General features: G+C 41.4%; 1 protein-coding gene across 1 annotated transcript in view; it reads right to left on the reverse strand.

Moving 5' to 3' along the window:
• Positions 1 to 2405: 2405 nt before the first annotated feature.
• The window catches only part of MAP3K15 (mitogen-activated protein kinase kinase kinase 15), a 187572-nt gene continuing 175593 nt past the window's right edge, over positions 2406 to 14384 (reverse strand). The window contains exons 22-29 of the mRNA XM_073667462.1: positions 10206 to 10380; positions 9050 to 9235; positions 8737 to 8842; positions 5824 to 6031; positions 3965 to 4074; positions 3569 to 3672; positions 3412 to 3488; positions 2406 to 2653 (exon numbers count right to left, since the gene is read on the reverse strand). Of these exons, the coding sequence (XP_073523563.1) occupies positions 2575 to 2653; positions 3412 to 3488; positions 3569 to 3672; positions 3965 to 4074; positions 5824 to 6031; positions 8737 to 8842; positions 9050 to 9235; positions 10206 to 10380 (1045 nt within the window). The 3' untranslated portion in view covers positions 2406 to 2574. The remainder of the gene's footprint in view (positions 2654 to 3411; positions 3489 to 3568; positions 3673 to 3964; positions 4075 to 5823; positions 6032 to 8736; positions 8843 to 9049; positions 9236 to 10205; positions 10381 to 14384) is intronic.

The raw sequence follows: 14384 nt of genomic DNA on the forward strand, positions 1-14384 counted from the left end.
TTATTGGTATGCTATAAAAATGCCCCATATAAAAATAAGTGAAAAATGAGGAAAAACTATTAATAAACAACCCTCATTGGATCATATAGATCCCAATAAAGTGCATAATACAAATACAGGAAAATGGGAAGTCACAATCATAACCAGTAGAGCGAGCACCAATGAGGATCAAAGAGGCAGAAAAAAACAGACTATATTCTCCCAGTATTTCACAGGCTTTTTTAAACAATAGAAACTTGCGTGGTGAGCGTGCATACAGACCATGGAGGTTGAGTGGATTACTTATTGCTTTGTTTGAAACAATTGTACCTGCTGATTCCAGGTCTTTCTGTAGCTCTACACAAGTGGTCCTTGACTTTTGGACAACTGTTTTGATTGATTTCACTCCTCTGTCAGAAGTCTTGTGAGGAACACCTGGTTGTGGCTGGTTTATAATATCCTTTCCACTTCTGGATTATGGCTCACTGGAGCCTTCAGTAGTTTAAAAATTATTCTGTAACCAATGCCATCAGTATGTTTTGCAACAATAAGGTTGCAAAGGACTTGAGACAGCTCACTGGTTTTACCCATCATGAGATGTTTCTTGTGTGGCACCTTGGTAATGAGACACCTTATTATAAGCCATCAGTTGAACCAGTTGATATTTTTTACTAAGTGTCAGGATTGTTTTCTAATTACTTATAGATTTCAGCTGGTGTCATGACTTTCCATATCTTTTTGCATCTCTCTTCTTGTGTTCAATAATTTTTCCCTGTGTCATTTCTCATTATTACACATGTCCATAAATTAAGTTATCTATGGTTTGATTTCTTTGCCTGTGTGGATTGGATGGGTTGTTATTGACATCTAGTGAGAATTTCATGTCAATAGCACCTTTAGAAATATATTTACTTAGAAAATTAGTGAATCATTTTCTTCTGCTGTTGTGCAAATGGAACAGACACCCCTTATAAAGGAGTGGTTCTGCAGGTGGTGACCACAGACCAGTTCTCTGTTCTCATCCTTTCTGGCTGTTTTGGTCACTTTTGTATTTTGCCATTGCTCCCATTCCTAGAGGTACAGTAGCATGAGGCGGTGTCTACAACCCACAGAAGTTGCTCAGGTAATGCAGCTCATCCAGGATGGCACATCATTGCGAGCTGTGGCAAGAAGGGTAGCTGTGTGTCAGCACAGTGTCCAGAGCATGGAGCAGATACAAGGAGACAGGCCAATACACCAGGAAACGTAGGAGGGCAATATGCCAGCAACAGGACCGCTACCTCCTCCTTTGTGAAAGGAAGAACAGGAGGAGCAGCACCAGAGCCCTGCAAAATGAGCTCCAGCAGACCACTAATATCCATGTGTCTGCTCAAACGGTCAGGAGGGTGGTATGAGGATCCGACATCCACAAGTGGGTGTTGTGCTTGCAGCCCAACACTGTGCAGGGCGATTGCCATTTGCCAGAGAACACTGAGATTGGCAGATTCGACATTGGCGCCCTGTGCTCTTCAGGGATGAGAGCAGATTCACACTGATCACGAGACAGATGTGACAGAGCCTGGAGACGCCGTGGAGAACGTTCTGCTGCCTGCAACATCCTCCAGAATGACCGGTTTGGCAATGGATCAGTAATGGTGTGGGGAGGCATTTCTTTGGAGGGCCGCACAGCCCTCCATGTGCTAGCCAGAGGTACCCTCAGACCCATTGTGAGACCATATACAGGTGCAGAGGGCCCTGGGTTCCTTCTGATGTATGACAATGCTAGGCCTTATGTAGCTGAAGTGTATCAGCAAGTTCCTGCATGATGAAGGCATTGATACTTTGGACTGGCCTGCCCTGCCTATTCCCGACCTGAATCCGATTGAGCACATCTGGGACATAATGCCTCACTCCATCCACTGACGCCACATTGCACCACAGACTGTCCAGGAGTTGGCGGATGCTTTAGTCCAGGTCTGGGAGGAGATCCCACAGGAGACCATCCCCAACCTCATCAGGAGCATGCCCAGGCATTGTAGGGAGGTCATACAGTCATGTGGAGGTCACACACAATACTGAGCCTCATTTCCTTGTCTTGGGGCATTTCCACTGAAGTTAGATCAGCCTGGAATTTGATTTTCCACTTTGATTTTGAGTATCATTCCAAATCCAGACCTCCATGGGATATTAATTTTGACTTTTATGTTTTATTGTTCTCAATGCGTTCCACTATATAATGAATAAAGATTTGCAACTGGAATTTTCATTCAGTGATATCTAGGATGTGGTATTTTAGCGTTCTAGTTTTGAGCAGTGTATTTACACACACACACAATCTGTGTATTTTAAATTGATCCCTAATTCCTTCCACTTGCTACCTTACTTACAGTATTCCTGTTTTAGTAACATCAGACTCTAAGAGAAGAAATACCCAACTCTGGTCACTAGTTACAGTCCATCAGTTTTAAAACCACTACATAGAAGAAATAACATACACCTAGGAGGTAATGCCTATACAGCCATATACAAAAGATAAATAATTTAGGAGTAGGAATGTTTTTTCTATATGTTACACTTTACACTCTTTTTTTCTACAGGTCAGAAATATTTATACTGTCAGTTATCCACACAAAGAACTTTCTTAGGCGTCCGGTATTTGGAGATTGCGTTCCAGATCCTGCAGAGAGGTCCACCCCTGCGATATAGAGAAAGACAGAGTATATTACTACAATCTATCATCATGCCAAAAGTCTCAAGTAACATTAACATCCATAGTGAAGTTAATATGTATTAGTTAAAAAGGACTTGTCACTTGCCATAATTGTTTTTTCACCTGGTGAAAATGAGCTGTTTTTCTCGATCTGGAGTTTTTTGCTTCTCTGTTCTTGAAATATGACCTATTCTTCCCTGTTTGTAAATCTAGTCTTTTCAGTCAAATAGGAGTGGTCCTTAACTCTTCTTTTTGAGGAACACGCCTAGTTGGCTAACAAGACTATATTTTCATACAGTGATGCGGGGGCTATGTCTCAGGAACAGAAACATGCAGGAACAAAATAAATACATCAGATTCAGGAGAACAACAGCACTTACATCAAGTAGAAAGACTACACATCTGTAGCAAGTCACAATGGTAATGATTTTATTTCGCTTTTATAATTTTTTTCTTTTGGCCCCTTTTGCTTAGTACAGCTTTTATAAGTGGATTCTGAGAAAGTCTCATTGTCAAACTCAATCTAATTTTTCTCCCGAGAAATGAAATGAGGTATTCAGTGCAGATTATATTTTTCTATATGGTCCGCTGGGCATGTGTGGATAACACAGAGGACCCTTTTCTATGGATCTCCCCTTACCGCCCCCATCCCTGTACATGTGAAGCACACAATCCACCTCCTGAACTGCCATTTTTACACCACTTGTCATGATTTCTTCCAACATACTACTGCAGTTTCATACCGGAGTTTTAGGTTTTGCAGATCTTCTTTAGTGACTTCATGCAGAACGTCATAAAGGGTATAATCTTCCCCAACAAACTGGTAAGTAAATATATATGAAATAAGTCAGACATTAAAAAGAGTGGCAGAAATAATGTGTGATGAGGTCTAGTCAGTACCTGCTCCACAACCTCTTCTGCAGCGCCCTGCTGTCTCAGCCACTCCATCAGCTCTTGGTCTCTATTAATGCCTATAGAAATGTAGGACGCAGATCTGGGAACATCTAAAAAGGAAAGGAGAAATGCAACTACGACGTATTAACAGTTCTCCATTAAAATCTATGGCTAGAAATCAAGAAATTAGCCAATTAGGCAGGGGTGAAACTATAAGAGGTGCAGGGGTTGCAATCGCATCGGGGCCCTGGAGACTAAGGAGGCCCAAAAGGACCCTTTGCCCCATAGAAAAAGACCATTACTACTAAAGACTTGTGCTAGTTGTGGGCCCTGTTGGAGATTTTGCATTGGGGACCACAAGCTTCAAGTTACACCACTGAAAGTAGGTGTAGGAATATTTACCCATGCTAGACTTGATTTGCAGGAGATGTAAGTCATGGCTTCTTTGTTCCAGGCATTGTTTTAAAAGAAACTGATATTCTTTTTCCTTTAGAACGAGCTCCTCCAATAATCTATGACCAAATACACCAAACGAAAAATGAGGCCACCGAGCACAAACCTGCTGCATAAAAATAAAGTACCATATGCTGTACAAGGTACAATCCTCACTGATATAAAAGCTAAGCTCACCTGCTTATAACCTCTGTTTAATGACAACTATCCCGCTCTAAGGAATGCCACCAATTTAATAGTGTAATGGTATATTTCTACACCTGAAGTGCGTATTTTTCAAACATTTCAGTCTGTCTAGTCATTGACTTGGCATATCACAGTTTTGAGTCTATTTTTACATTCCCGCTTCATAAATAATTAAAAAGAAATTCTTAAATGTAAAAGGTTGTACAGGCTGGAGACCAAAATCTGCAGTTACTTTATCGTCACAGCATGCATATGAGATTTGCATCCTTGCGATCACGTACTGACCAGACTCATCTGGCAATTCTCAATCACTTTTATTGAGAGAAGCCGAACACGCCTAGACGGCATGTGACCAGAAGTGTGCAAATCATATACATACAATCACGTGACCACTCACTTGCACTGGGAATTGTGGCAGTGTGCGACCTGCATGCTGTCATGATTCAGCAGTCTGCAGTCACATAGAGTGAGTGTAGACTTTTGTCCCAAGAGTGGACAGTCCATTTAAGATGCTAAAGGCCGCCATACACATTATATACTGTAGCTGTTGGCCCAACAACTATCTCTCCTGTGTTCCCCATGCACAAGAATGCGCAAGTCCGCTAAGTGCTACTGTGTGCTCTACAAGAGAGTCGCTGCCAGACAACGTTAAGTGCTCCCGTGTTCTCTACGAGAGAGCTGCTGCCAGACTCCGCTAAGTTCTCCTGTGTTCTCTACGAGAGCCGCTGCCAGACTCCGCTAAGTGCTCCCGTGTTCTCTACGAGAGAGCTGCTGCCAGACTCCACTAAGTGCTCCTGTGTTCTCTATGAAAGAGACGCTGCCATACTCTGCTAAGTGCTCCTGTGTTCTCTACGACAGAGCCGCTGCCATACTCTGCTAAGTGCTCCTGTGTTCTCTACGAGAGAGCCGCTGCCATACTCTGCTAAGTGCTCCTGTGTTCTCTACGAGAGAGCCGCTGCCATACTCTGCTAAGTGCTCCTGTGTTCTCTACGAGAGAGCCGCTGCCATACTCTGCTAAGTGCTCCTGTGTTTTCTACGAGAGAGCCGCTGCCATACTCTGCTAAGTGCTCCTGTGTCTTCTACGAGAGACCTGCTGCCAGACTCCGCTAAGTGCTCCCCACAAGAGACCTGCTGCCAGACTCCGCTAAGTGCTCCCATGTTCTCTACGAGAGAGCCACTGCCAGACTCCGCCAAGTGCTCCTGTGTCCTCTACGAGAGAGCCGCTGCCAGACTCTTCAGGAAGCAGAACAAAAGAATGGGCTGTTGAAATTTCAATAGTCATATCCTTCTTTCCCCCAATAATCTGTGGAGGAAGAGTTGTGGGATCCTCATACACATTAGATGGTTACTTGATCCTGCCAAAATTGTCGGGAGTCAGACAACTTTTATGTACTACTATGATAGTCTTTAGGGCCTCATTTTTGTGCATTTGAGAGATATGTTTCCAACCCAATTTTTTTTCTTTTTTTCCAAATCAGAAATACCTCCCACCACAAAGGAAGCATTCCCGGTGGAAATGTTTTAGTACATGTCCCTGCTTCTTTTGGGGAGATTGCCTCCATCCATTGTTGTTTTTATCAAACACAGGAAGTGGAGATCTTATGAACACAATGCTGAACTACCTGTTGGTCTCTTGTTTCAATTTCCCAAGTTGTAGGTTTAGCTGATGACCTTGTGTCTCATGTGAGACCACCGAACTAAGCGTGCTGACCCCGGATGTGATGACAACCTCTTCAGAGCTATTCTGCTGAATTGGCTGGTAATCTTCATCTTCCACTTCTTTGTCCACTCCTTCACTTTCTGATGCAGGTCCCAAGTGTGTCCTGAGCTCTGTACAAGCAAAGAAGACTAGATAAAAGCTATGTGCTCTGCACTACATGGATGTACATAGAAATAGATAGGGAAGCAACAACTCCGCCATTTGACGATCACAGAAATTCAGACCTTTCCATGTGTTTTCTTACTACCATTTGTTAAAGGTCAGATGGAAATGTATAGGTTTCCATAAGAAAAAACTGCACAGCAAAGCATGGCATCTTAAAAAGCTATTCAGCCTATAAGTTCAGATCCTTGCTTTCCTCTGCAGATGTCAGGAACAGATGGGCTGCTCATGTACACAGCTCCTTTTTTTAAATCTATTTTATTTACTTATATAGCGCCATTAATTCTACATCGATTTACATACATCATCACTATTCCCATTGAGGCTCACAATCTAAATTCCTTAACAGTATGCCTTTGGAGATAGTGGGGGTCCAACCATAGGAACCTGCCAATTGCTACAGGCTGTGGTGCTACACTGAATTCTGAAAATACCTTTGTTCTTGTGATAGTCCCAGAAGTCAGATCCCAGCAATCAGGAAGCGATGGGCAAAGACACAGTAATGTATAATAATATATATATATATATATATATATATATATATATATATATATATATATATATATATATATATATATATATATATATACATACATACATACATACATACATACATACATACATACACACACACACACACACACACACACACACACACACACAGTACAGACCAAAAGTTTGGACACACCTTCTCATTTAGAGATTTTTCTGTATTTTCATGACTATGAAAATTGTACATTCACACTGAAGGCATCAAAACTATGAATTAACACATGTGGAATTATATACTTAACAAAAAAGTGTGAAACAACTGAAAATATGTCTTATATTCTAGGTTCTTCAAAGTAGCCACCTTTTGCTTTGATGACTGCTTTGCACACTCTTGGCATTCTCTTGATGAGCTTCAAGAGGTAGTCACCGGAAATGGTCTTCCAACAATCTTGAAGGAGTTCCCAGAGATGCTTAGCACTTGTTGGCCCTTTTGCCTTCACTCTGCGGTCCAGCTCACCTCAAACTATCTCGATTGGGTTCAGGTCTGGTGACTGTGGAGGCCAGGTCATCTGGCGTAGCTCCCCATCACTCTCCTTCTTGGTCAAATAGCCCTTACACAGCCTGGAAGTGTGTTTGGGGTCATTGTCCTGTTGAAAAATAAATGATGGTCCAACTAAACGCAAACCGGATGGAATAGCATGCCGCTGCAAGATGCTGTGGTAGCCATGCTGGTTCAGTATGCCTTCAATTTTGAATAAATCCCCAACAGTGTCACCAGCCAAAAACCCCCACACCATCATAACTCCTCCTCCATGCTTCACGGTGGGAACCAGGCATGTAGAGTCCATCCGTTCACCTTTTCTGCGTCACACAAAGACACGGTGGTTGGAACCAAAGATCTCAAATTTGGACTCATCAGACCAAAGCACAGATTTCCACTGGTCTAATGTCCATTCCTTGTGTTCTTTAGCCGAAACAAGTCTCTTCTGCTTGTTGCCTGTCCTTAGCAGTGGCTTCCTAGCAGCTATTTTACCATGAAGGCCTGCTGCACAAAGTCTCCTCTTAACAGTTGTTGTAGAGATGGGTCTGCTGCTAGAACTCTGTGTGGCATTGACCTCGTCTCTAATCTGAGCTGCTGTTAACCTGCGATTTCTGAGGCTGGAGACTCGGATAAACTTATCCTCAGAAGCAGAGGTGACTCTTGGTCTTCCTTTCCTGGGGCGGTCCTCATGTGAGCCAGTTTCTTTGTAGCGCTTGATGGTTTTTGCAACTGCACTTGGGGACACTTTCAAAGTTTGCCAAATTTTTTGGACTGACTGACCTTCATTTCTTAAAGTAATGATGGCCACTCATTTTTCTTTACTTAGCTGCTTTTTTCTTGCTATAATACAAATTCTAACAGTCTATTCAGTAGGACCATCAGCTGTGTATCCACCTGACTTCTGCATAACACAACTGATGGTCCCAACCCCATTTATAATGCAAGAAATCCCACTTATTAAACCTGACAGGGCACACCTGTGAAGTGAAAACCATTTCCGGTGACTAACTCTTGAAGCTCATCAAGAGAACCTAGAATATAAGACATATTTTCAGTTGTTTCACACTTTTTTGTTAAGTATATAATTCCACATGTGTTAATTCATAGTTTTGATGCCTTCAGTGTGAATGTACAATTTTCAAAGTTATGAAAATACAGAAAAATCTTTAAATGAGAAGGTGTGTCCAAACTTTTGGTCTGTACTGTGTATATATCTATATCTATCTTTATCAAATGCTTAAAATAGAACCCACTGACATTAATACGTGGAAGGATACACATATTTCAATCAATGATGTTATATCACTGCCACCTGTTCTCTGTCCCACTCCCCTGTATGAAGTCGCAGCACTGAAAAGTCACAGCTGTGCTTGGGGCCTAGCCCACTATTTCTTGATGGATGACCGCTTGGGATGTCAATCAAGGAACAGTGGGTGTGATTATAGCACAGGCAATGAGTACAGCCATGACAAAATGACTGACACTAAGCCTGGGCACAAGCCTGTATATAAACAGGATGTACATAAGCTAGGTGAGCTTGGCTTTAGTTAAATAGGCACATTTTCTCAACACAGGTTCCATTTCAGAAGTGTGAAAAGAACGGAGGTCTCCTCCACTTACCAGGAATAAGGATAGTCACCGCTGCCTGCACTGCACGTCGAATAATATTATCCATTGCGAACATCCAGTGAGGCCGGATTAGGTGGTTCCTTAAGACTTTATTCACCTGGGTATATAGGATATGTCATTTGCAAACATAGAACACATTATAAACTCCACATCTTATCACTAAATGTAATTTTCATCCTGGCATTTTCCAGAATATGATAAAATAATTAGTAAATCAGTGAAATATAAGCACCGCAGGGACTGCGTCCATTTCACTATGACATGCAATATCCCAATGACTACAGTCTAGATATTGACTACTCACCGCATCCTGGAACCCAAATAGGACAAGCTGGATCTGATTTATAGATGTGCTGTCAAAATCCAGATCTACTTTGAGTTTAGATATGGTGGAAGCCATCACTCTGTGCTCCGGGGAGCGGATAAAGTCCCTCAGGATATTAATAATTTGTTTGATGTGAGTGACTGAAAGCTGCACGTCTTCTGAGCTCTGCAGAGTAGAGAGTAGAATTACCATCCAGCAGTGGCCAAACCTCTCAGCTGCAACTTTCTCTTTTGGTAACTTTTAAGTTAATTTTTCATCATTTTTATATGAGCACAATCATATATTTACAATCACCTGTAAATATGGTGTAACTGATATTTCTAGATGTATAATTTTGTAGCCAATTCTCCCTGAGGCTGTTACAATTTTACTTACTTTCTACTTTTTTTAAATATTTTTTTTCCCCATTCCTGTCATCCTTTTATCACTTACAATTGTGTTACCATCGGAATCTCACCCATCAGTCTCATCTTAGATGATCCATCTTTTCCCTTTGCCTTACTGTCCTTTTTATTCTATTCTCCTCTTCTACAATCAATACACTGCATTTTCATGGTCTCCTCCTCATTCTCCTTCACCTTGTTCTCATACTGTAGATCTCCCTGTCCTCATCCCCACTACACCTCACGCTTACGCTTAGGGTACGTTCCTACGTTCAGGACCTGCTGCGGCCCGGACGCTGCAGAACATTCGCACCACTTCCACTCTCATTAAGCAAATGAGTGGACACACATTTTTTTTTTCACATGTAGATTTTCCACATTGATGGAAGTCTATGCCGAAAATCCACATGCGGACCCGCAAGAGAAATTGACATGCTGCGACCACAGGTAAAGCCAGTTTTAGACACTTTGGGATACCCCCTTACAATTAAGGGGAACGTCATGTGTACTTTAGGTGGTAGTATATCATAACCAAGATGTATATAGTCTAAAGTAAATGAAGAAAAGATGTGTGAAAGTGAGGATGCAAAAAAGGAATTGTTAAAAAGCTATATGGGGGTAAAGTGTCTGTAACGAAAAGAGGGCAAGGCCAAAGAAGACATGGAAAGGATGGCTTACGACCCTATCCTACACTTTATTCCAAAGTCCTTTTCTCCATTTCCTATAGCTGTAGATGCTGTAAATTATTGTACCTGCATAAGACATTCTTGTAGGTTTGAGGATACTTTATTCTGCTCTTCCTTGAGGATCTTATAGAGTATTGCACGACGTTCACTATCCTTTCGGAGAAGAAACAGACCAGAATCCCGCTCATCTGGCGAAGTTGGGCTACTTCTATCTTCTGACACCGAGCCCTCGTCTGGAACACTGTGTGATAATGAGGTAATGCATGGCATGAAAAGGAGTCTGGGAATGTTTATTACATTAATACAATTGATTCCCTGTAATGAGCACATCTGCATGCACATTCAGTGTTGATTTAGAATATTTTCATTTTCTAATTATTCTTCTATTTCCTATATCTGCCCTCTAAGATGTTTCATTCCATGGATGGTAAGATAGAATTCCTAAAGACAATCACAGCCTCTGGAAGCCCTGAATTAAACGTGCATCTGTCGCACATGAAACTCAATTTAAACAAATCAGAGAGTCATAAAAGTCACACAGCTTTAGTCTAGTTTTCTCAGATGTGGTAATCTAAAAAATTATCTTTATCATGCAAATGTTGGTGCTCTGTGCTCCTCTGGGCATGGCCAAGCTCTCAGTTCAGCCGTTCACCCTATGTTGATAAACCTTGCCTAGAGAGAGTCCGGCCTGAACAGAACAGAGATGAGTTCAGAAAACAGATGGCTCTCGGCAGGTATTGGGGGTGGAATGGTGCACTGAGAGCTTAGCAACACCAAGGGGGCACCAAACATCCACATTTCCAAAATTAATATTGTTTTATGGATAACCAGCTGAGAAAACTAGACTACAGGTATGATCTTTTCTAAGGGCTAAGTCCACAATATGACTATCTGATTAGCTTACATTGATTTTTAGAGGTGACAAACTCCCCTTAATTAGTTCAGAGTAAATTTCTCACCAAATTTCAAGCCGTAACATTGCCTACTTTTATGTCAAAATGGGTATGCCAATCAAAAGTTATCATCAATCCACAGGAATGGAGATAACTGCTAGTCTTACTTCTGGGATCGCACTAGCTGCAAAAATTAAGGATCCTATGTCTCCCATCTGCATAGATTATTGTCGCTCCACTCACGGTCTAGGGAACTGAATGATATAGCCAAGTGTTTTATTTGGTGATCACTGTCAGTCCTATGGACTTTGAATAGAGCAGAGCCACGAATGTTCAAGTTATCAGTGGGGGTCTCAGCAATCTGTCCCTCAATGATCTAGCTGGATATGTCATAACTTATTATAACCAGAATAGTACATATATCTCAATTTTATTGGGGTCTAACATATTTTTCAAATATTTTTCAATATACAATACAGACCAAAAGTTTGGACACACCTTCTCATTTAAAGATTTTTCTGTATTTTCATGACTATGAAAATTGTACATTCACACTGAAGGCATCAAAACTATGAATTAACACATGTGGAATTATATACTTAACAAAAAAGTGTGAAACAACTGAAAATATGTCTTATATTCTAGGTTCTTCAAAGTAGCCACCTTTTGCTTTGATGACTGCTTTGCACACTCTTGGCATTCTCTTGATGAGCTTCAAGAGTTAGTCACCGGAAATGGTCTTCCAACAATCTTGAAGGAGTAACCAGAGATGCTTAGCACTTGTTGGCCCTTTTGCCTCCTCAGCTCACCCCAAACCATCTCGATTGGGTTCAGGTCTGGTGACTGTGGAGGCCAGGTCATCTGGCATAGCCCCCCATCACTCTCCTTCTTGGTCAAATAGCCCTTACACAGCCTGGAGGTGTGTTTGGGGTCATTGTCCTGTTGAAAAATAAATGATGGTCCAACTAAACGCAAACCGGATGGAATAGCATGCCGCTGCAAGATGCTGTGGTAGCCATGCTGGTTCAGTATGCCTTCAATTTTGAATACATCCCCAACAGTGTCACCAGCAAAGCACCCCCACACCATCACACCTCCTCCTCCATGCTTCACGGTGGGAACCAGGTATGTAGAGTCCATCCGTTCACCTTTTCTGCGTCGCACAAAGACATGGTGGTTGGAATCAAAGATCTCAAATTTGGACTCATCAGACCAAAGCACAGATTTCCACTGGTCTAATGTCCATTCCTTGTGTTCTTTAGCCCAAACAAGTCTCTTCTGCTTGTTGCCTGTCCTTAGCAGTGGTTTCCTAGCATATATTTTACCATGAAGGCCTGCTGCACAAAGTCTCCTCTTAACAGTTATTGAAGAGATGTGTCTGCTGCTAGAACTCTGTGTGGCATTGACCTGATCTCTAATCTGAGCTGCTGTTAACCTGCGATTTCTGAGGCTGGTGACTCGGATAAACTTATCCTCAGAAGCAGAGGTGACTCTTGGTCTTCCTTTCTTGGGGCGGTCCTCATGTGAGCCAGTTTCCTTGTAGCGCTTGATGGTTTTTGCAACTGCACTTGGGGACACTTTCAAAGTTTTCCCAATTTTTTGGACTGACTGACCTTCATTTCTTAAAGTAATGATGGCCACTCCTTTTTCTTTACTTAGCTGCTTTTTTCTTGCCATAATACAAATTCTAACAGTCTATTCAGTAGTACTATCAGCTGTGTATCCACCAGACTTCTGCACAACACAACTGATGGTCCCAACCCCATTTATAAGGCAAGAAATCCCACTTATTAAACCTGACAGGGCACACCTGTGAAGTGAAAACCATTTCCGGTGACTAACTCTTGAAGCTCATCAAGAGAATGCCAAGAGTGTGCAAAGCAGTCATCAAAGCAAAAGGCGGCTACTTTGAAGAACCTAGAATATAAGACATATTTTCAGTTGTTTCACACTTTTTTGTTAAGTATATAATTCCACATGTGTTAATTCATAGTTTTGATGCCTTCAGTGTGAATGTACAATTTTCATAGTCATGAAAATACAGAAAAATCTTTAAATGAGGTGTGTCCAAACTTTTGGTCTGTACTGTATATTTATATATCACCATCTTTACAAATGTTCCACACTATACGGACACTCATATTGAGCCACAAGCCAACCTATAGCAAAAAAAAACCATCCACAGTATAAAAAAGCTGCATATACCGAATTAACCGGTTCCCGACCGCCCACTGTAGATAAACGTCGGCGCTTGCCGGGCTCTGTGCAGTGCCGACGTTTAAAAACGGTGGGTGGTCTCGCAGCGCTCAGGACCCCCAGGGTCCTGCAAGCGCTGCGATTCCTGTGCAGAGCGTTAGCTCTGACAGGGAACATTATCGGGACCTGATTAGATCAGGTCCCAGTGATGTTAACCCTTAGCTGTCTTCTATATGCTGTGATCTATAGTGATCGCGGCATATAGGAGACAGCAGGAGGAGAGGGGGTCGTCAACTTACCTCTCCGAAGACCTCCGAGTCCTTCCAGGACCTAGGGTTGCTATGGCAGCTGGAGGTCACATGACCGCCTCCAGCTCTGCCATATATGGTGTCCTGTCTGGCTCAGCTGCAGCTGTAGCCAGACAGGAGACTCTGACTGAAACAGTCAGGGAAGATCTCATGTAATGTAATATATGTCTATTACATTACATGAGATCAGAGATCAGAAAAATAAAAATTAATGTCCCATACAGGGACTAAGAAAAAATGTGAAAAAAAGTAAAAAAAAAGTTTTTAAACTATTAATAAAAAAATCACAAAAATAAAAATAAATAAATAAAATATTAAACCAATAAATCCGTATATTTTTACAAAACCAAAAAAAGTACACATATTTGGTATCGCCGCGTCCGAAACAACCCGAGCTATAAAACTGTCACACTAATTAACTCCTTCTGTGCACACCGTAATAAAAATAAATAAAAAACGGAGCAAAAAAATATGCTTTTTCATCATATCGCCAAACAAAAAGTGGAAAAAAATGCGATCAAAAAACAAAATAGAAATAAAAATGGTACCACTGAAAACGTCATCTTGTTACGCAAAAAAAAAGCCGCTATACAGCTCCATCAGCCGAAAAATAAAAAAGTTATAGCGCTCAGAATAAAGCAATGCAAAAAAAATATTTTTTTCTATAAAATAGTTTTATTGTGTAAAAGCGCCAAAACATAAAAAAAATACAGTAAGTGTAGTATCGCTGTAAACGTACTGACCCGAAGAATAACGCTGCCTGATCACTTTTACCACACGCAGAACGGCATAAAAAAAAACTCAAAAAACAATTCCTGAATTGTTTGTTTTTGTTAATTTTACCTCCC

Source organism: Phyllobates terribilis, unplaced genomic scaffold (assembly GCF_046119375.1).
Source record: "Phyllobates terribilis strain yellow unplaced genomic scaffold, ASM4611937v1 Scaffold_2__4_contigs__length_985480577, whole genome shotgun sequence".
Taxonomy (NCBI): domain Eukaryota; kingdom Metazoa; phylum Chordata; class Amphibia; order Anura; family Dendrobatidae; genus Phyllobates; species Phyllobates terribilis.